This window comes from Ahaetulla prasina, chromosome 6, assembly GCF_028640845.1.
Source record: "Ahaetulla prasina isolate Xishuangbanna chromosome 6, ASM2864084v1, whole genome shotgun sequence".
In the NCBI taxonomy this organism is placed as follows: Eukaryota; Metazoa; Chordata; class Lepidosauria; order Squamata; family Colubridae; genus Ahaetulla; species Ahaetulla prasina.
Window position 1 is genome coordinate 59,866,879 of NC_080544.1, and position 22,804 is coordinate 59,889,682.

The 22,804-nt window shown below is 38.2% G+C and overlaps 1 protein-coding gene across 1 annotated transcript; it reads left to right on the forward strand.

Moving 5' to 3' along the window:
• The first annotated feature begins 1,876 nt into the window (after positions 1-1,876).
• On the forward strand, positions 1,877-21,677 carry SFXN3 (sideroflexin 3). Its single transcript, XM_058187683.1, has 11 exons — positions 1,877-2,034; positions 6,458-6,622; positions 7,302-7,472; positions 9,037-9,135; positions 10,347-10,422; positions 12,964-13,049; positions 14,257-14,384; positions 14,936-14,985; positions 16,846-16,895; positions 17,615-17,662; positions 18,560-21,677. Exons 2-11 carry the CDS (start codon positions 6,459-6,461, stop codon positions 18,654-18,656), a joined length of 969 nt encoding a protein of 322 aa, XP_058043666.1. The 5' UTR covers positions 1,877-2,034; position 6,458; the 3' UTR covers positions 18,657-21,677.
• Positions 21,678-22,804: the final 1,127 nt, after the last annotated feature.

The following is a 22,804-nucleotide window of genomic DNA, read 5'->3' on the forward strand; positions in this document are numbered from 1 at the left end:
TTCCATAGGGCTGGAGCCCCCACAGAGAACACTCTTCCTCTGGGGGCCGCCAGCCGACATTGGTTGGCCGACGGCACCCTAAGGAGGCCCTCCCTATGAGAGCGCACTGGTCGATGGGAGGTAACTGACGGCAGCAGGCAGTCCCGTAGATATCCCAGTCCCATGCCATGGAGCGCTTTAAAGATGATAACCAAAACCTTGAATCACACCCGGAAGACCACTGGTAACCAGTGCAGCCTGCGCAGGAGAGGTGTTACATGGGACCTATGAGGTGCTCCCTCAATCCCCCGTGCGGCCGCATTCTGTACCAGTTGGAGCCTCCTGGTGCTCTTCAAGGGGAGCCCCATGTAGAAGGCATTGCAGTAATCCAGATGGGAAGTAACGAGGGCACTGTGCATAATGAGTCCCGATCCAGGAAAGGGCGCAATTGGTGAATCAGGCGAACCTGATAAAAAGCTTCCCTGGCGACGGCTGTCAAATGGTCTTCTAGAGACAGCCGTGCATCCAGGAGAACACCTAAATTGCGCACCGATTCCACCGATAAATAAGTAAATAATTTTTAACTTGCCTGAAGAAATAAATCTCAAAGTATTTCATTTCAAGCATCTTTTTTTTAATAATCAAGATAAATACATCTTTATATTTGCTATTGCTTAACTTAAAAATACCATAATCACAAGGTTCAATACAATGACAGCACACTTAGTCATATTAGGTTATAAATTAAGACAAGATGAATCATTTTACTCAGATTAAATATTAAAAGATATCAAACAGAATGCACAGCATGGAACACCCCATACCTTTTCAAGTACTGTAACATTAACAACACAAGGTTATATTTGTTTATTAGAAGTCTCACTGGGTTCAGAACACACTGTTCAGAAAGTGTTTATGGGATTTCAGCCTTTTTTTTCCTTCTGTCAAAACATTTAATCAGGCTGAACGTATTTTCATAACCTAATTATTTTCCAAATTTCATATTAAACAAAACAGCAGGGATGAACAATATTAAAGTGATATACGGGGAAAACAAATATTAAAACTACTTCACAAACGCTAATCACGACCTATATCCCTATCTGAGAGGAGCATCATCTCCACTTTGTTCTTCTATTTCCCAGTATCCTCAAAGATACTTAAATTTAAATTACTCAAGGCTAAGCTTCTTAGATGATCTTATGATTTCTGTGTGGCTCCTGATTCCACTGTTTCCCAGAGTTTTAGATACTCCCGCTTCGTTTTACAAAAAAAAAAAAAAAAGGAGAAAGCGAGGATGTAGCCGCTTATCAGAATCCCCAACCTGGCCGAGAAAATTTTTTTTGGGAGGTGGGGGCGTTTTGTATCTGGTACGGTCAATATTTTGCCCAAAACTAATCTAATCGCTCTCGTCTTCCAGCAGAAACGGTTACTACTAGAAGGAGGCACTCTGCACATCCTCAGAAGGTCCTTTGCAGAGAAGGAACCAGTCTCCGCCAGGTTGGATCCTGGCACCCACACCGTAGATCTTGCAATCTACAGCTTTCGCTTGCAGGGTGCGGATCATTTGGAAGGGGTTGCAGCAGCGAAAGAAAGCCGCCAAGGCTTTGCCGGTGCCTTCCGCGGCTGGTCTCAGGGAGGCAGAGAGGATGGAGGAGCGTAAAAGCAGGCGACGCCCCCCCCCCACTCCGGATAAAAGCAACAAGCGACGCAGGCTGATTGCAGGCCCGCCGTTCTCCACTCCAGCCCGTCCTAATCCGATTTCAGCCGTGCCGTGCCAGGGAGAGGCCTCCCGCTTCCCTTCCCTCCCCTCCCCTCCGCCCTTCCAGGCAGCAGCCCCTCCCCCGGTCTTAATCCTCGCCCCGTAGCTCAAAGTAACGTGCTTGGCCCGGCCCCGCCCTTCCGATGGGCTTCCGCGCCGATCATTGGCTCTCTCTGCTGCGCTCGGAGCCAGGAAAGCCCGCAGGGAGGGGCTGGTCTTGGGTGGGGAGCGCTCCGTCGTTTCAGTGCCGCTCCTGGGCGATCGGGTTGCAGCCGCCGCTCGTGGGAACGCAAGTGAGTGAGGTTACCCTAAAGGTCGCGCGCCTCCTCCCTTGGAGCCCTTCGTCTGCTCGTTGTCTCTGCCCTCCTGACTTTTCTTAAACGGGCGTCTTTGCGGATCCTGCCCCTCCCTCCTTTCGCACGCAGCTTGGCGGGCGCTGTCCACCGCCTCTTTCGCTTTTCCTTCTCGGATATTTTCCATCCCTTCCTATGAGTCAGGGCTTTGGGTGGAGATCGGCCGCCTGCGCCCACCGGTCCCGCGGGAGTGGAGAACGAGCGCTCTTCGCGGGCTAATCCGGGATGGGGCGTAATACATCCGTCCCAGATTAGCCCCTCGTACGATCACGTCGGCAGGAGGTTTGATCCCGACAGAGGATCTCTCCCCCCCACCCCCATGGAACAGGGATTTCTGCTCTTCTGTGCTCGCTGCGTCCCCATTTTGTACTCGCACCGACGCTCTGAGTTAGGCGAAACTGAACGGTTTAATTGAAGTTCCAGGATTGGCTTAGTTAGACCGTCATAGTTTAGTGGGATTTCAGCTTGCATGGCTCTACCATCGTCCAAGACTGTGCCCATCACACCCGCTTTCTCTTATCCAACTTCCCTGTCCAGCGTGGCTGTGGGTTCTGTGGCCAGCCATGATGGGACTTGAACCCCAACAACTCAAGTTGATACCCCAGGGGATAACTTTGCTATCCCATGAGGATCAAGCAAGCTGGGTGGTAGGGGTATACCTGTTTGGTTGAAATGATTATGTATGTAGGAGGCAATGGTTTTTTTAAAAAGCTAGTTTGGAAGCTGGGTATGAATTGGAATAGGAAGTTCTCTGACAGAATTCAGATTTTCTTTACGCTTGCAATACATTGTGGGGGGAAAGGAGAGGTGCTCTTAAGAAAAAAAAAATCCTCCCTTGGAATTGCTCCCTCCATTTGGTCAACCCACTGGGTTTTAGCAGTTTAAAGGTAATGTCTAAGTAGCTTTCTCTGATTCTTCAATAAGGACTGATTTATGCACAGTGTTCAAATTTCAGTCCTCATTTCAATGTCATATACAGCCATTGTATATTAATAAAACAATTAAAATGATGAAAATTGCTGTGCATGACATTGAAATAGGCTTCAGCTGGACATCATCTGCCCCTCATGCAGCCACAGATCATATGATATTCCTATAATTCCTCAAAGCATACATATTATAGGTTCACATGTTTGTTTATTAAATGTTTATTGCTTGCTTGGTATTTTAGGATTTCTGGTATGTTCTTTTCATCATTTATTTTATTTCCAAAGTTAAATACAAAATAAAAAGAAAAAAAAGCTAACAAAAAGAAAAAAATTAAGGATTCCAGGTGTGTTCAAGTTATAATACAAAATTATAAAACAGTAAAATAAATGAAGAATAGGGATCCCTGCTAAAGATTAACACAGCAATAGTTACAGGATTCATCCCTTGTGTGAAGACTCCCTGCTAACTGAATGGAAGAATATGTCTAATTCACAATGTCCCCTTTGCCTCATTGTAAGCCCATGAGACTGAAAAGCCAGCTTTTCACTTGGCATCAAGAAGCAAGCATTGGCCCAGTCTGGCCTCCAAAACTGAAGGGACACAATAGACAAGGTACTCCCCTGAATATTCCTAGAACATTTTTCTGAAGCAGTGAGCAGCAATCATCCACAGATATTACTGTTTGAGTAGGTACATGCTGGCAGAGATGCTCCCTTAAAGAACATTACAACTTTTTAAAGTTCATGGTAGATGTTTATAGCAGCCAGTGGTAGTTCCCTCAGGATCAGTGTTTTATCATCTCTAGCCAGCAAGTGTCTGCATGGGGGAGGGGGAACAAAAGAGGTCTGAGAAATTAACATAGTATCTTGGGGTTGCAACACAAGTCCCACTGCTTTTCTATGTATGTTGTGGCATCTCATACACATCTCAAAGTTGGGGGACTTGAACTACAATATAGCAATGTTGTTTCATCATTCTGATAAAATCTGTAGACACCCCTGTTTCTAACAGTGAATTCCAAGCCACCTTCAAGGGCAGTTCCATGCACATTGCAATACTGTGATCTGACAGGCCAGAAATGGACTACTTAGTTTAGGTCACTCCTTCACCAAAGGCATCGTAGTCAATGAGTCAGTTTTAGCTAGTCAGATAAACTGGGGGTCACTGAAACCACTTGGGCCTGGGTGACAGATGAATCCAGACAATTCCATAGATCAGTGGTCACCAACTGGTGGTCTGTGGACCACTGGTGGTCCGTGAGAAAATTTTGGTGGTCCACAGAATAATTATTTGCATTTTTTATATTGCACTAAAATACTATTTATCTTTTTTAAAAATGCATATTAGTGATCCGCGGGATTTAAAATTATGAATTTAGTGGTCCCTGAGGTCCGAAAGTTTGATGACCCCTGCCATAGATGGTCACTTGCTCCTTCAAAGGGAGTGCATGTTCCTGAACTTGTGAGCTACTTCATCTTCTTAAGAATCATTCTGTTTATTTATCCTCGTATAGCCAAACACCTTTCCAACATCTATCACTTTCACATGCCTTCAAGTAGGAAAGGTCCTTCAAGTCATTGTTGACACCTGGTGATTGCCAGGACTAGTTTCTGCAGGTTTCTTGGCAAGATTTCAGAAGTAGTTTGCCATTGCCTGCTTCCTAGGGATAAAAAAGTATGACTTACCCAAGGTCACCCATCTGGCTTCATGCCTAAGGTGAGGTGAGCATGCATGGTCTTTTGGTTTCCAGCCCAATCATGGCACCAATCTGGTATGCTATTCTCATATTAATATCCATTAACCTACAGGTAGGTGTGGAATTGTTGAAGACTAGTGCTGCCTACTGTATCCTCAGACAATTGTAATTAAAATGTTATTTAGGAAGATGGAAGATTAAGATAAATTCCTGCTAATAAGACTAGAGAAGTAAGTTATAGCAAAACCCTGGAGCTTATTTTTGGTTCTGAACAGTGCCCTACAGTTTAAACATAAGGATCTTATAATTCAGAATTTTTTTTAAAAAAATTAGGCTAAAAATCATGCATTTGAATGTTTCTTCCTCTGTCTCTCTCTGTCTCTCTCTCTCTTAATTTCTTTAGTCTCAACAAGAGTCATAGAAATGGTCTCTTGTGTGTGAAAACCACGGAGAAAAATCTTCATTATTGAGAAAGGAGAGATAATCTATTTAGACAATGTCACATGTTGATACCCTTTTTGTTCACTTCTGAGAACAGAAATCCATGAAATATTATTAGTTTCACTCTGGATCCTTGCATTTGTTTTCTGGAAGAGCTCAGAGCATTGGTTCTAACAGTGCATTCCACTAGCCTTTCTTTTTTGCTGTCACCATGTCTATCCAGATTTTTGTTCAATAGGATTATTCCATTTAGAAAGAACTTTTGAATATCAGCGACTGACCTTTTTATTTGGAAATGGAATCATTGTTGGTTTTCTTATTGCCTAGAATTAAATTGGATATGGAAAATGAGATTTAAAGAGCAACCAAGGTTTCCTTAGAAAGTGCAGTGATCATGATAGGAGGGAGTCCTTCTCTAGTGCTGATGTAAGCTTATTGTCCTCAGTAATTTAAAATCAAATAACCGCTATTAAAGCATTATTTTAGTTTCCCTTCAAAGGCTAAGAAATAATTAATATAAATATCTTCATCAATTGATGAGATACATTGCTGTGGTCCAGCAATACTTTGATATGTTCCTTGCAGGAGTAGAAAGTGAAGTCACTATGAAAGGATTCCCCCCACTTTGAGAATGTCTCACATCTCATCCAAGAAACTTCTTCAGTAAAAACTGAAGAAGTTTTCTGAGATGAGAAGTGAATTTTTTTCAAGGGAAAGAAAAAAAGCCAAAGAAAGCCCAGTTGCCTTTGAAAAGAACCTTTGGGACAACCTGGATGATTGAAGATCTCCATTGACAATAGGCTGACAAAAACCATTGTTTACAAACTACAGTGGCTGAGCCAAAGCCACACATATCACAATTTGATTTAGCCTGGGGTGTGAACCATGCCAGAGAATACTGTGATACTTGGGCCGGTTTCTTCCAGAATGGAAAGTGTCTCAAGAGCAAAGCAGAAACAATCAGCATATTTTGTATCTTTCCTGATAATCTTCTAATCCCTTGAATTCCAAATCTTAGCTGGGGACAAGATGGAATGGAAGTAAATTGAATGGAGATGTGTCAATGAGAATATATCAGTCTCTTGTGTGTCTATATCTATTGTACAGTGATATGATTATTTTGGCTGGATGGAGTCACTGAAGCAGTAGGCATGAGCTTAAATGGACTCCAGAGGATGGTAGAGGACAGGAAAGTCTAGAGGAATGTTGTCCATGAGGTCGTGATGGGTTGGACAAGACTTTGCAACTAACAACAACAATGGTTATTTTGCTTCCTTTGTTTGTCTTCTTGCCCAGAATGTCTGCAGAACTGTCTTTGCTCATCAATATAAATGAGCCACGATGGGACCAGAGCACCTTCATGGGAAGAGCAAAGCATTTCTTCACAGTGACAGATCCCCGCAACCTTCTGCTTTCTAGCAAGGCCCTAGAAGATGCCCGAAGAGTGATACAGAATTACAGGTTCTTTTGGAGAGTTGATGGGAAGCAGTTATAATGACAGCAGGGAATCCTAATAACTCGGTCCAAGTTGTTTAAAACATCTGGCAGAACTGTGACCCTCCTTTTCCACTCCTTTCTCTAAATGCTGAGATAATAGACCCTTCTTCTCTCTCTCCCTTGTCTCCCATTATTCTTCTGAGCATTGTCCATTGTTTGCAACATTCAGTATGGTACCTATGATAAATAGGATACATTCAGTGAAAGCAGTGGGAAGACAATGTATACAGGTGAAGCTGGGCTGGGAAAGTGACCCTTATTGAAGTTGTTTGATTGAACTCTTTTAGTGGTAGTTAGGTGGTGGGACTTTTAGTTAGCTCAAGACCATTTCACTGTCTTTAAATGTAGTCCCAAATTAGGATTTGGAACATAAAAAGAAACATACCCTAACACAACCTTAGGGTATATTGAACCTTAGATCAGAGTGAAACTGTGTGAAGAGAGCAGAAAAGAACCTTAATTCACTCTTCTTTTCTGAAATTCTTTTTCCTTTAAGTGTTTCTGGGAATTATGAATATAGCGCCTCTGTTCCTATAGCTCCTTCTACCATCTCCATCTCCTTCTACCATTAATATTTATTCCAGAAACTCCACCACATTATGTGCTATCTTCATTTTTCTTTCATTTTTATGGATCTTTCCAGAATGGGTAAAGTACAACCAGGCTTGACTGAGGACCAATTATGGCGGGCAAAATACATCTATGACTCTGCCTTCCATCCAGACACTGGTGAGAAGATGATCCTGATTGGACGTATGTCTGCCCAGGTGCCTATGAACATGACCATCACAGGATGCATGCTCACCTTCTACAGGCACGTGTGTACCTACTAAGGTCTGGCACCTTGTGTGGGAATAGTATATAGAGAGGTATGAAGTGAGAAATCTATAACTAAGGACCAAAGATGTATGTAATGAGTGAATGAATGAGAGTAGTTTTTATTTTACTTTATGAAAACATAGCAATCCCTGGGGTTAAGGGAATATTTAGACTTGACAGTATGCTATAAATTTTTGTTCCATAGGTTGCTCAAGATGCTATTAGTAATGGGAGGGAAGACAATATAGATGTTTCTCCCTCTTAAATTTCAGCACTGTACCAGATGAGGTGACTTAAGGCAAGAAAACGGAATGGTAGGTGGGGGAAATGACCTTAATAGCTCCCTGCCACACACGTCTGACTTAAATGAAAAAGATGCTGCTCTCCTGCAGGATATATATTTAGGATTAATAGCCCTACCTGGGCATTTGACTTTCAATTTCTAGAAAGGAATGGAGAATAGGGTCCTTAATGCCGGAAGTGTGTAAAAACCAGTAAAGGCCATGTCTAACAACTTCAGTTTGGTTCAGTTTCCCAATGGTTTAAAATGAAAGGTTGAACTGACTATAGTATAATCAGGATTTTAGTATAGATTTTTCCTACTTTTGTAGTTTTTATATGGACTTTTTAAAAGCTTGTGTGTGATAGTGTATGCATACTCTTAAGCATATGTACCTGCAGCATATAAGATGGGAATCTTTTTTAAAGGGTTCCAAAGAAGAAAAGCATTTTGATTTTGATTTGGGAAGTGTAGTGTAAAAAGGTTGGCATGAAAATGCAAGCCAAAACATCCATTGTTGATGGGCAGAATGAATTCCTGGTATTACAACTGTTTAATTCTAAGTGCTTATTTTTTGTCTAGTTCCGATTAGTAGATTTTGGAATTCTAAGTAATCCTATAGATCTGAAGCCTCCATACCCCATGTTTTAACTGCATGACACACTATATGTGTATATGCATCTTTATCCTTAGCTCTAGTTTATTCTGTAAATTGTTAAAGTATACCGTTGTCATTTTGTTTTCTGTGATAATATTTAATGCAAAACTGCGAGCATGATAGATATAGTTTTGATACTTTATGTATATAAGTAACATATAACATATGAAATAACATAAAATGCAACCGCATTTTAATATTAAAGCTATTGCATGTAATTAGCAAAGGGGTACTTGCATGCAAGCACATGTTCTGGAGAGACGTGAGTGGCTTCAGTGAAAACCATGTACATAAAACTATTTGAGTATCTGTAAGAATGTGACTTCCAAATGCTTATGTTAATGTTTGTGTACGTGTGTGGACAGATAGATAAGGCCATTTAGAAATGTAAACTTTTGCAAGGACATGCCTTAAGAATGTTTGCAACTTACTTGTTAATAAGTGAAACCACAGCCAGGCTTCTTGAAGTGTATACACAAATGGGTGTTATTGTACACTAAGATAAACAAGCACAATTTTCCTAGGATGCTGAAGGTTAACCTGGCATTTTGGTTTCTCTGATAGCTTTCTGTCTTGGCTTCTTGTAGCTTTTGGCAGTCCTGACTTTCTCTTTTCCTGCAGGACGGCCCCTGCCATGGTTTTTTGGCAATGGGTGAACCAATCATTCAATGCCATTGTCAATTATACTAACCGGAGTGGAGATGCACCTATCACTGTCAAGTAAGAAAGCAGTAAAATAACTGGAAATTAAGATCAACTTTCCTACCAAGAATTATATCCAATGGTCTTGAGTTGTCTGGCCCTAAATCAGCAACAGGCTGTGGCAGTTTCTAGGAGGTACTAGGAATTTTCACGATTCACTGCTTACCTGGATAGCAAAACAGGAGACTGCTGTTCTCTAATTCCAGATGTGATTTGTACTCCTGAAGATATTACTTCCACTTAACTGCTTACTCACTTTTTGTTTACTGAGCTTATAGATTGCTCCAACTGTTGCTGATTATGAACAGCACACATGCCCAACATAATGAATCAGATTAAAACCATAAGAATAACATAATAAAATAAAATGTATCAGCATATGTAAGTACCAGGAATATCAATTACCAAAAAGAGAGAGAAAATATATCCAATGCTAGAAGAAACAAAATTGTAATAAGGTTACAAAGACTGCTGGAGTTAGCAAGTTTTAATGTCTTTCTAAAACTTAATAGGAGCTATTTGGATTTCTGGGGAAACTATTTTACAGAAGGGGACAGAAATTGAAAACAGTCTTTTCCATGATCCTGAGAGTAATGCTTCCTAAATCTGGGGGTTCAGAGGGACCCTACTTTATCAGAACTTATTGCATGGCAGGTATTATTAGGAAAGTGGTCTCAGAGATCCCTGGGCCATATAGTGCTTTAAAAGATGACAACCTGCAGCTTGAATTGTATCTGGAAGCCAACTGGCAACCAGTGGAGCTCTCAAATTAGTGACAGGAATGGTTCCATTTGATAAAGGTAGGCAAGCTCTTTTGGCCTAGCATGCCATGGTTCATTTTTATGTTCTCCGAGACCACAGATTGGTGGGACTGGCATTTTTTGTCTGGTATGTTTGTATTTTGATAGGATTTTGAGAAATTTGTCATTCATTTTGCTCTTAAAAGCCCTCTAAAATGGAAAAAAGCAACCTGATTAAAAAAGATGTAAGGTACAATCATGGTTGTTAATTTTCCACTAGCTCCAAATACAATTCAAAAACTTTGATTTTGCCTACTGGTATTTCTGATTAGAGGCGTATGTGCCTTATGATAACCTGAAGTGGCTTTAAATATGCAAAATTGCTATCCACTCTGCCATATGTCTGGGATGGGACTGGGGTTAAAGTCAAGGTTAGATAGGAGGGCTGAGAGTTTCTTGGTGTCACCGAGTTGTCTACTTGTTTTGCAGACAGTTGGGGACTGCTTATGTCAGTGCTACTACTGGAGCTGTGGTGGCGGCATTAGGACTCAAATCTCTCACCAAGGTAAGAGATCCACTGACCCCATCACATCACAGAGGAATATTGTACACTGCTTGATCAAGCCAATCTGACGACAGAATTCCTCATCTCTGAAATAAGAAGTAGCAATCTGACTTCGCTTACAGAAATGATTTTATTTCCTTCCTTGGCATTATTTGCCTCTTTCGGGAGCAGGAAAATTCATGTTTATCATGAACATCTGGATATTGCTATAATCGATTCCTGTGGATTTCATGGAACTTCTTTATTTCATATTAATAAGCCAGACTAACAATTTCACTCTTATTATCCTAGTATAGTAGATTTAGTGTATTACTTTTTTTATACATACAAATATTCCTAATATAATAATTATTGTGCTTGCATATCTGTTTTATCCAAAAGGATAACACCCCAAATCCCTAAGAAAATTAGATAGAAATATTCATCTGCTTTCCTTTGCCAGATTCTTAAAGAATTAGTTTTCCAGTAATTCTTTCCAGTACTTTTCAAAGGTTTCAGGAAACAAAACTTCCTTTCAGTTCAATTCTGCATCTTAGTCAACTGTAGGGCGTTTCTCCATTTGCAGCTGACCACAAACATATTCCAGCAATGGATTTTTTTTCCTGCCGTTTCTTCATAATATTTTTTTCACTTTACCCAAACTCATATCCGACCCAATTTAAAGTTTCCTGAAGCTCTTTCTCTTGAAGGATAGTATTTTCCCCTTCAAGAAGTTCGTCAATGTTGCAATCAGATGTTCTATGGACGGCTGTAAAAAGGGAGCTTGCCAGGGCTGTACTAGCTTGCATTTTACAAAGCTGCTTAGATATATTGATAGTCAACCTGTGGCAACTTATACATCCCAATATTTTTATCTTAACAAATTCTCTCAATTTCATCAATCATTCTTCAATGGTGGATAACGCCAAATCTTTCCATTTTTTGCATACAGTAACCTCACTACTGTAATCATATATTAAAATAATTTCCAATGTCTTTTTTCTAACTGTTTATCAATCAATCCTAAAAGGAAAAGTTCTGGTTTCAATATAATATTAATGTTTAAAATATTCTGTATCAATGTATGCATTTCAATCAATTCCTTAGCTTTTTTACATTCCATCAAGGATGATAAAATATCTCTTCATGTTGTTCACAGTCCCAACATACATATAAAATGTCTTCATACAATCTAGATAATTTGTCTGGCATCATGTACCAACAATATATCATTTTATAAAAATTGTCTTTTTAAGATCACAACATAATGCAAATTTCAATCCTTTCAGCCACCTATTTTCCAATGATCTATCTGTTTATTAAAACCAAAATTCTTAACACACTTTATCGTACATTCTTTAACCTGTTCTATCTGTTTCCAATTTTAACAAAAATGTATCCTTGGAATGCTTTATATTTAACTCATAGTTTTTTCCCGTGCCATACCAATTTAAATAAATTGTTTTGCCATTGCTAGAATGATATATTAGTTGTCAAAATAGCTGATGTCAGAAATTAAAATATCATTCTAGGCAACACACACATTTTTATCAAAGAAATTGTCCCCAACAGGAACAATTTTAATTTCTCCCATCTTAATATTTTCTTTTTATATTTTAATTTAATTTCATCTCTTAACATAATTATTTGGCATAATATATAATTCATATTCATCATAATACTACCCAAATATTTTATTTTTTATCAAGTTTTCTGCATCAGTTCTATTTGATTTTTCCACTTTTATATTTTTGTTAACATCTTCATCTTCAACTGATTTTTAAAACCTGTTAGCATATAAAAAATAATTTTCCCATTAATGTTTCTACCCCTTCTTATACTTATTTTTCTGAAAGACATAGATCTTTTTCAAGAATAGCTATGATTTGGATCTCTAAGACTTTGGCCATTAATGGTCATAAAGTGGAAAATAGTGAAAGAGATGAAAATAAAGATGAATTATGCAAAGTGAAGATAAATGGAGGAAATGGTTGGCATATAAAATACAAAAGGAAAAAGAAAGTGATATTATAGTTATTATAGTCATCGGTATTATTCTATATAAAGGTCACAACATTTCCAAAGTGCATTGTCATATCATGTTAGATTGTATCTCAAGCTGATAAGAGGCTCAAATTCTTACAGTAGCCCAAAAAGAAAAACAAAACTGAACAAAAGAAGAGCAGAGAGGTAGCTGTTGAGGTTGTTTTGTTAGTATGTTTTAAGCCTGAGCTCTTTCACCAGTTGGAGTCCTATCTGAAAGATTTGCCTAGTGAACCAGGGAGTTGCTTTGCATAACCCAATGCATACAAACAAAATAGTCTATTTTGTTTGCATAACCCAATGCATGAACCAAATAGTATACACTGGATCTGATATAGTAGAAAAACAAAGTTCTGAAATTTCATTGTATCTGTATGGTGAATTCTCAAAGGAATTGATGACAGTTCCTGACTACATCAGTGACTCTGTTGTAAAATATAATTCTGTTCATCATGTTATTAATTTAATCTGTATCACAAGTCTCTTTCTTCTCTCATTTCAACCCTCCCTTTTTGATAGCATTTGCCCTCAATCATTGGACGCTATGTGCCTTTTGCAGCTGTGGCAGCTGCAAACTGCATTAATATTCCACTAACAAGACAAAGGTAAGATGACATGGCTTATTGAATGGAAATGTAATGAGAGAACTGCTACAGGAAGTTCAACTCCTGATAATTCCTTATAAATTGCATATTCTGAACACCTCTAACATTGACTATCTTATCTTAACACTAAAAAGCATGGAGTATGTATAGCTGTAATAATATATTCAAACTCCTGTAATACCATACATCTTCAAAGTAACATGTAAGGTTTATGACCATGATGAAGATTTGATTGTTATGTAAGGTTTGTATGCTAATATTATATAATATATATAATGGATAAATGGATAAATATGATTAATAAAATAAATAAATAAATAAATATTGATTGTAAGCTGAGTCAGTTTTTTGAACTAGAAATAGGATGCTGAAATAGGAATAGTCTGTCCCTCCATTCAACTCTTACCTTCACACAACTTTCTTACTTCCCACTTATTCCTTTGCAGTAATAATAATAAGTATAATAATAATTAATAATAAGTAACACATGCAGTAATGAACAAAATTTTAATCCACCTTCGCTGGGATTCCACTGGAAATTAGCACTGGGGACAGCTAAGGTCTATAGTAGTCAGTTCTCCTCAGCTGTTTCCTGCAAAAATAAAATCATCTTGGCATCTAAAAAGTCAAAAAATCAAGTACTTCCTGTATTTCATAGGCAAGGGTTTACAATGTACAGCCTGTGGGCCATTGATAGGCTATGAAAGTACTGCAGGTGGATCCTGGTGAGGGCATAGAGATTTAAGATTTAAGTCAAGAGATTTAGATAGGTAGAGGATAGATTTAATTTTGGGAATATGTAAATGCCCATTGAGTGAGAGCATGTGCTGTAGTGACTGGCTTCTATTATAGTCCTCAGAAGCTTTTGTTGATAATATTTATTTTATTTTATTTATTATTCGAATTTATATACCGCCCTATCTCCCAAAGGACTCAGGGCGGTATATAAATTTATATACCGCCCTATATACCGCCCTATCTCCCAAAGGACTCAGGGCGGTATATGGGGTCCTATATAGAGGAGAATAGAGTCGGGAATGACTAGCACATATGTGCGAGGGGAACCTTTACCTATAGAGGAGAATATTGAATATTATTGCCATAACCATCAGTATTGTACAACAAATGAGGAAAAAACAACATAATGAAATGCAGAGAAAAGACAGAATGAAGATAGTTTATGCTTCCCTCTTAACCATTTCTGTAGGGAGCTAAAATTTGGTATCCCCATTATGGATGAACATGGAAATCGGCTGGGTGAATCGAAGAAGGCAGCCCAGCAAGCTATTGTGCAAGTGGTGATTTCACGCATTGGCATGGCTGCACCAGCAATGGGTAGGTTGTTGCTACTTTGACTGTCATTTGAATGTCAGTGAATATTCCCTCTTTGTCAATCTTTTTTTTAATGGCAAATTTCAAAGCAAAATTAAAATAAACCCTGAAGATAGAGCTTGAAAGACACAATAATATAATATATAATAGATGTTTATTTAGCTATTGAAACTTCTTAATTCAGTGGACTTGCTTCTGTTGAGAAGAATATCACAAATTATGCTACTGAGAAAACATGTCAGTCCTTCCCAGTTGAGGCATTTGGGAGAACTAGAGATATGAGAAGTATTTATTGTAGCAAGAACCAGTATATATAACTGGTGTTTGGAATAACCTTCTCTAATAACCTTCAGTTATTAACTATATTGCTGAGACTGATGGGATTGTAGTCCAAAAGAGCCCAAGAGGAATGTACCTTGAAGGTGGGCAAAAGGTTCCTAGTGAAAAAGTATCCCAGCAGATCCAGTATCTGCAGGTTTTCTCTGTCCCTTTCTTGAGGAGACATCTAGATGATTTTTATGGTGTCTGACTCTTCTTCCACTTCTTCCCCACAGCCATCCCTCCTGTGATCATGAATGCCCTAGAGAAAAGAGCATTTATGAAGGTATGGATATTTTTTTGGTTCTTGATCTAGTTCATGTTCCTCCATAACTTTAGAAGGACATGGTTCCCTTTTTTTGGTCAGGTTCCCTTCTACCGTGTTTCCTTGAAAATAAGACTCTGTCTTATATTTTTTTGAACCCTAAAATAAGCACGTGGCCTTATTGCCATGCGCTCAAAAGCCTGATTGGGCTTATTATCAGGGGATGTCTTATTTTGGGGAAAACAGGGTAGTAGGGAAGTTTAATCCTAACTTTTGCCTAACCTCAACCCTATGCAAATGGCAGCTGCAAGACTGGGAAAAGAAATTTTGCTTTTCTTTTCAGATGCATCAGGTGTCATGTTGGAATCAGGGTTGATTTCAAGATCATGAAAATTATATACATTTTAATTAAACCAGCTTTCTCTGATTTGGTCCTCTCCAGATGTGTCAATTGGAACACAATTGGAACTGGTGACTAATGCTGGCTAGAAGTTAAAGTCCCAGGAACCTGAAGGGCAATGGATTTTTCTTTTCTTTCAAATGGCAAATATAAGATTAACATAAAAAGAAACTGTCCTATCTCATGTTTAGCTTCTAGCATTAAAAGCCATCATGAGATTAACACTTTAACAAAATTGCTAAAGTTCTGCTACCATTTTAGTCCTGCGATATTAATTTTGGGAACCATCTATAATAGCACTTTTCCTCTATTTCTGGTTTTTATATTCTAGTGTTTATTAAACTTTTTTTTCTCTCAGAATCCCTTCCCACTTTTGAAAATTGTGGAAGACCCCAAAAGAGCTTTTGCTTGTATATGTTATATTGTTTACTATATTAAAAATTAAAATTTCTATATGCAAAACAGCCACTACTTCTCATGATTGTTGATGGGATTTTATTATTGTATTAGTTTTTAACTTTGATAGAAAAATAATTTTGATTTTGTGGACTCCTAAGAGGGTCATGGGAGACTCCAGGGGTCCTCAGGCAACACTTTGAGTACAGGGGTGGGTTCCACTTACCTTTACTACCGGTTCGCAACAGGAGCATGTGCGCTTCTGTGCATGCGCAGATCACCCTTGGGTGGAGCTTCCCCTCCCAGTTTTACTACCAGTTCTATAGAACTGGACTGAACTGGGAGCAACCCACCACTGTTTGAGTACCACTGCTACCTTAATATAGGGTGTTGTCAGCTTCTCTTTGATGTCCTTCCAAGGTTTGTGTTATCATTCATTTTCCCACTCCAGACATTTATTGCTGAGGACAGCGGCTTCCATGGGAATGTTCATATGTATCAAAATCAGCAAAATGGCAGACAAACATTGTAATCCAAGCCCCTTATGTGGCTTTCTATGTGCATCATCATTGTACACATGCTCAAAAGTAGTGGGACTTGTATTGTGATGGTCTGCAGTTTTGCTAATTTTGTCCCCCCCTCTTTTTCTACCTAAAAAAATTATCCAGGTTTTCAGTATGTTAAATCAGTTTCTGGGTTTCAACAAAAATAGAAATATTTGTAGCAGCAGATTAATCCTATTCAAAAACCAAGTGCTGAGAGCTTTGTTGAAGTGCATAATGACTTCCAAGAATGACATGTTTGTAACGCTAAAGATATTTGTCTGTGGCAAAGGCAGAAGATACACTTGCTGTATTTCAACACACCTGTTGAATTGTGGGACTGTGTTGTTAAGGCAACACAACATTTGCCTCTGCTTATATATTCTGTGCATCAGGCTCAAAAAGGGTCCGTCATCATCTCATGTATGGCTATGATTGCTCCATAAAGCATTTCACTTCTATAAACTATAAATAAAAAAGAATGTTTGCTTTGGAAAACAATATGAATATCTGTGTAAAGAATTCCTTTTCCTTTTCCATCAGCGATACCCCTGGATGAATGCTCCTCTGCAGATTGGACTCGTGGGCCTTACGTAAGTGATATCTTTCTCCTATGCAAATAGAATTGTCCAGGAACAGAAATCCAGGACTTCTGTATTTTCTATATTGGACAATGTGACTTGACTTGATGACTAATGAAGATTTGCACCAATATTTAGCAGAGGAGTTTCCATATGTTTGTGAACATTTGGGGAGTTAATGATCTTTGTTTGGTGGCCTTGGTTATGAGTATCTAACTTGTACCATCAGTACAAAAGCTTTGTGCAATCCTCTAGCAGTACTAGATGATGAACCTGGAGTCTTCCCAAATATTCTGGACAACAATTCTTGTTATCCTGCACTGCTGTCTATTGAAGCTGGACCTTGGAATTGTACACCAAATCATATGCACTGATTAGGGAAACTGAACAAGAATTAACATTCAGTCTGTCCTCTTAAAAATCTAATTGGAGGAATGTTACAGTGTTGTTGGTTGGAGACTGAAAAGGCACTGGCTACTAGAGGGAAACATTGATTGGGAAGCAAGAGAATTACAATATAATATTGTGTTACGTGTGTGGTTTCCCTTCAGCATTCTAATCAGATGTTTAAAAATTGATTTATGTAAATCCATTACATATGGTAGACAATTATGATTGATGATACTCAAGTAGCTGGTGAGCATGATAGCTATTTTTCTTCATGAGTCAGGCACACAATGGCAAAATGGCAACCAAAAATACTTCTTCCATTCTTGTCTTTCTTTCTGTAGTTTGGTGTTTGCCACACCTCTTTGCTGTGCGTTCTTCCCACAGAAGAGGTAAGAAATACTCTTACATATTTTTGCATGTTACTGTTGCTTTCAGTTAGGTATAATATTTGTTTACTCAATATTTCTCAGGAAAATGTGTTCTGGAGTATTTCCCCAAAAATTGTGCCAAAGAATTTAGGAACTGGGTTATAAAGCTTAGCAATAGAACTTTGCATTGAGAAGATCCCAGATTTATTCCTTGATATCTCAGGCTGGAAAGATCTGCTAAGCAGTGAGGGACAAGAACAGCCACTGTAAATTAGAGAAGGTTGAAGGCAAAAAGCACATTTTCTCCTCAGTGGCAGCTTTTGGTTTTTGACATTTCATACTTTCAAGCCAAAATACATATGTTCAGAGTTATCTTCTTTAAGGGCTTTTTTAAAAACTAGACATTTATGCATTCTGATGGACAATTCCATATTGAATATCGAATTTCGCATTTCTGTAGGGTGATCATAGAAGTGTGGAGTTCATACAGTTTTATATTTAACCTGCCTATTTTGTCTCTTGCGTTGTGGTCAGATCATCTGGTTTATGAACTAAATAAATGGATATTGAATGATATTTGAAATAATGCAGTCAAATGACAAATGTAGGACACTTTGGTTTCACTTGCCCTCTTACCCTTTCTTACGGAAAGAATTATTTCTTTCCAAAGGCCACAAAGTTGAACATATGGCTCAACCAGCTTTCCCAATTTAATGTCTTTGACAGGGCTATGTTGATTGGCGATTATAGAACCTGTAATTCGACATCTCCAGAAGGCATAATAAATAAGGTCTGCCAAAGTCTGTAGAACCCTAATTTTTTAAAACATGTTTCAGTAACCATAATTCTCTAAGTTATTGATGCCGCATCCATAGCAGGTGTACTTTCAAATAAACAGTGTAATATTTCCTTTTGCAGTTCAATGCGGATGAATCGCCTGGAACCAGAAGTCCAGAATTTGATCAGAGAGAAGAATTCTGATATTGAGGTTGTCTATTTTAATAAGGGACTTTAAGAAATGATGCCATATACTAAGCTGGTGTGCATCTGAAAGAAGTCAATGAGGAACCCATGAACCAGCACTCTAAAGGAGAAAGTTACATTTTGTAATAATATAATCCCTTTTACATGCTGCTTTCTTATTGGCTGTCAAATCTTGGCAGTCCTATGTGTGCGATATACCCTTCCTGCATTCAGGAACAGATTATAAACTGGCAGTGTATTTTTGCTCTGATCCAAATAGAATCATTCCAGTCTTGACTCCACTTGATGTCAGCACCAGAACTGCTGGCAGTTTTTAAGCAAAACTCAGTTCTTCTATTATGTATAATTCTGCTGTAATGTGTAGATGTTGTGTGTGAAAGAAAGAATGTTTGTGTCTACACATGTAATCCTTGGGAAGTAATATTTAAGAATCATGACACTGAGATCATTCTCAGGAGAGGACATCCATTGAGTACTTTGAATCCTACAGGAATCAGCAATCCTAAAGGAAAAGCAATTTGCCCTTTGCTTCAACTGAAGTCTTTCTTATTCAGCACCTAATAAAAAAATCATGGTTTCATGAAGGACTTGCACATGTTTGTGAGCTGCCTATATTCCTGGGATTGTAAAAAGGCTTTGCTGCAAACCATCTGTTCTTACAATCAAAAACGACTGCATAAATAATCATCTCTGCATCCTCTTGCTATTTTAATATTTCTTGCAACCAATGAAGCATTCTGTTGCAAAGATGGCAATATATGCAGCCCTACTGTTAAAAACCCCATGAGGTAGATCAGGGGTCTCCAAATTTGGCAGCTTTAAGACTTGTGGACTTCAACTCCCAGAATTCTCCAGCCAGCATAGCTGGAGCATAGCTGGCTGAAGAATTCTGGGAGTTGAAGTCCACAAGTCTTAAAGCTGCCAGGTTTAAAGACTCTGAGGTAGATTATCATCATTAGTGAACTCTGAATATGAGAAAATACTGGGATTTCATGGTGACATGCTATTTGATCATAGTGAAAGGATATATGAGTATTATTGCAAGATAGAGGGGATTCTCTATTAGAGTTCTACAGGTTGTCCTTGTTTAGCAAACCAGTCATTTCATGAAACGGTCACTAAGTGACTTCAGCTTCAGCATTCCTTTGCCTTTCAGACCTGAAAGTGATAAATGTGAGGATTAATTATAAAGTACGGTATTTTTTGCAGTAAATCATAAAGTTACTGTCAGTGCAGTTGCTAAATGAGGACTGACTCTGAAGGGCTGAACATGGGCTTCTATTTAATATTTGAATCTGTAGATATCACAAAGCCATATAGAAAAGTCTGATGCAGACATTTGCTAGATTGTTTTTGAAGAGGGATTATTGCTTATCTTTTGCTTATGGTAGTATTTTCAGTAACTATATTCACAATAACAGTAACAATTACAGCTATATATTAGAATAATACATTAGCCAAGAATAAGCTCAAAGGACAATAAACACAGAGGATATTCAAGCTGAAGGTTGATTCTTTCAGCTCATCATGTTGCATGCTGTGTTTTCTACTTCATTTGGTTAGGCATATACTATGACATCTGTATCCTAGGCCTAAAGTATAATACAGGTAATCTTCGACTTACAATCACAATTGAGCCCCACATTTTTGTTGCTGAGATATTTGTTAAGTGAATTTTGCCCCATTTTACAAACTTTCTTGCCACATTTGTTAAGGGAATCACTGCAGTTGTTAATTTGTGAATCTGGCTTTTTCATTGACTTTACTTGTCAGAAGGTCGCAAAAGATGATCACATGACCTCGGGACACTGCAACAATCATAAATATGAGTTAGCTGCCGAGTGTCTGAATTTTGATCACGTAGTCATGGGGATGCTGCAATGGTCATAAGTTGAAAAACAGTATTAAGTCACATTTTTAGTGCAAATATAACTTTGAATGGTCACTAAGTGAATTGTTGTAAGTCAAGGACTACCTGTACATTATGGTAATATTTCCTAAAATAAGAATGACATTACTTATTTCTTCTTCACCCATCTTTATAATGCCCAGTTTAGAGCACAACTCTTCTTACTCATAGTGAATATTTGTTTGAACATAAATGACAGTCTTTGGTGCATAATGGAATGTATAACTATTATTCATAGAATGCAGGCATATGTGCTTGAACTGAGTCAGTGATCCTGGAATTATGGCTTTAATCACGCCTGCACACAACATTTATATGAATGGCTGAATGCAAGCATTTCCATAGCCAATTACAACACCTCCTTCTGTCTGCCATGTAGACATAACAGATCAATGCAAGGATCAGTCAATTTGCACACCTGATCAAATGCACTAAATCAGCATATCCACATCCTAGAAGATGTCACATAGTACCTCTTAAATATTTTGAAAAATCTATGTAAAATGGGTGGCTGAAACTTCAGAATTCTCTTTACAGAAGTATTTCTAGAGAAAACACTCAAAGGTGATAATAGTGGGCAGTCCTTTGATGGTATACTATATGACTCTGGTATCAAATATCCTTTGCAATTTTAATGAAAAGTTGTTTTTGCCCTTTAGCAGAAGGGCCAAAGAATTTAATTTAGGCACCACAATGCATAAGCAGCTTCACTGAAACTGATGTCAGAACTGCCTTTCCAAAAGGTGTTGAAGGTCAGTGCTTAATCCAGTTTTCTCTTCTTTTCATCTCTATAGCAAATCACTTAATAGGAGTAAAATTGCCTTCCTTTGGTTCCTTATAAATGTCACTGAAGTTGGAGGCTCAGAAGTTCAGTCAGAGGTTGCTATGTGCTCTTTATTATGTTTACTATTAATGAAACCTTTTGTCTATATTCTCTGGAATGTAAACAAAACCTTTTTGAATTTTTATATCAGTGCATTTTCTCTTTATATGCTAGGTTGCAGTGGGATTTTATTTTATCAGACTAAAACTTATTTATGTGCAGTAATCCACGTGTATTCTGTATCATCATGCCTCTTGTGCAGCTTTAACTAAGGCAATTGTTTCCAAATAAAGAATATAATTCCTGTCTCTTGAATATGACACTGTTGCAGTCTTTGATTGTTAGGACACATGTACATACAGTTCCTGTTTCTATTTAATAAATTATAAGTTCTGTTTTTTTAGTTAAGGAAACGGATTGAACAAAACTCCTCTGTTTTCCCCTCTCCTGGTTTAAGTCGCGTGTCTCTTCAGGACTAATCTAAAGCAGAGGTCTTCAAACTTGGCAGCTTTAAGACTTGTGGACTTCAATTCCCAAAACTACATAACATAACATAACATAACATAACATAACATAACATAACATAACATAACATAACATAACATAACATAACATAACATAACATAACATAACAACATGAGTTGGAAGGGACCTTGGAGGTCTTCTAGTCCAACCCCCTGCTGAGGCAGGAAACCCTACACCATTTCAGACAAATGGCTATCCAACATTTTCTTCAAAATTTCCAGTGTTGGAGCATTCACAACTTCTGCAGGCAAGTTGTTCCACTTATTGATTGTTCTGTCAGGAAATTTCTCCTTAGTTCTAAGTTGCTTCTCTCCTTGATTAGTTTCCACCCATTGCTTCTTGTTCTACCCTCAGGTGCTTTGGAGAATAGTTTGTGGCAACCCCTGAGATATTGGAACACTGCTATCATGTCTCCCCTAGTCCTTCTTTTCATTAAACTAGACATAACTGAGTTCCTGCAACCGTTCTTCATATGTTTTAGCCTCCAGTCCCCTAATCATCTTTGTTGCTCTTCTCTGCACTCTTTCTAGAGTCTCAACATCTTTTTTACATCGTGGCGACCAAAACCAAATCATCTATTGTAATGTCCTTCCGGTTAAAGACTACTTCAGCTTTAATTGCAATAATACTAGAGCAACTAATAGATTTAAACTTAATGTCAACCGCTTTAATCTAGATTGCAGAAAATATGACTTCTGTAACAGAATCATCAGTGCTTGGAACACTTTACCTGACTCTGTGGTCTCTTCCCATAATCCTAAAAGCTTTATCCAAAAACTTTCTACTATTTACCTCACCCCATTCCTAAGAGGACCATAAGGGGCGTGCATAAGCGCACAAACGTGCCTACCGTTCCTGTCCTATTGTTTTTCTTTTCTTCTTTCTATATATATGCTTATACCTCCTTATATTTACCCATATA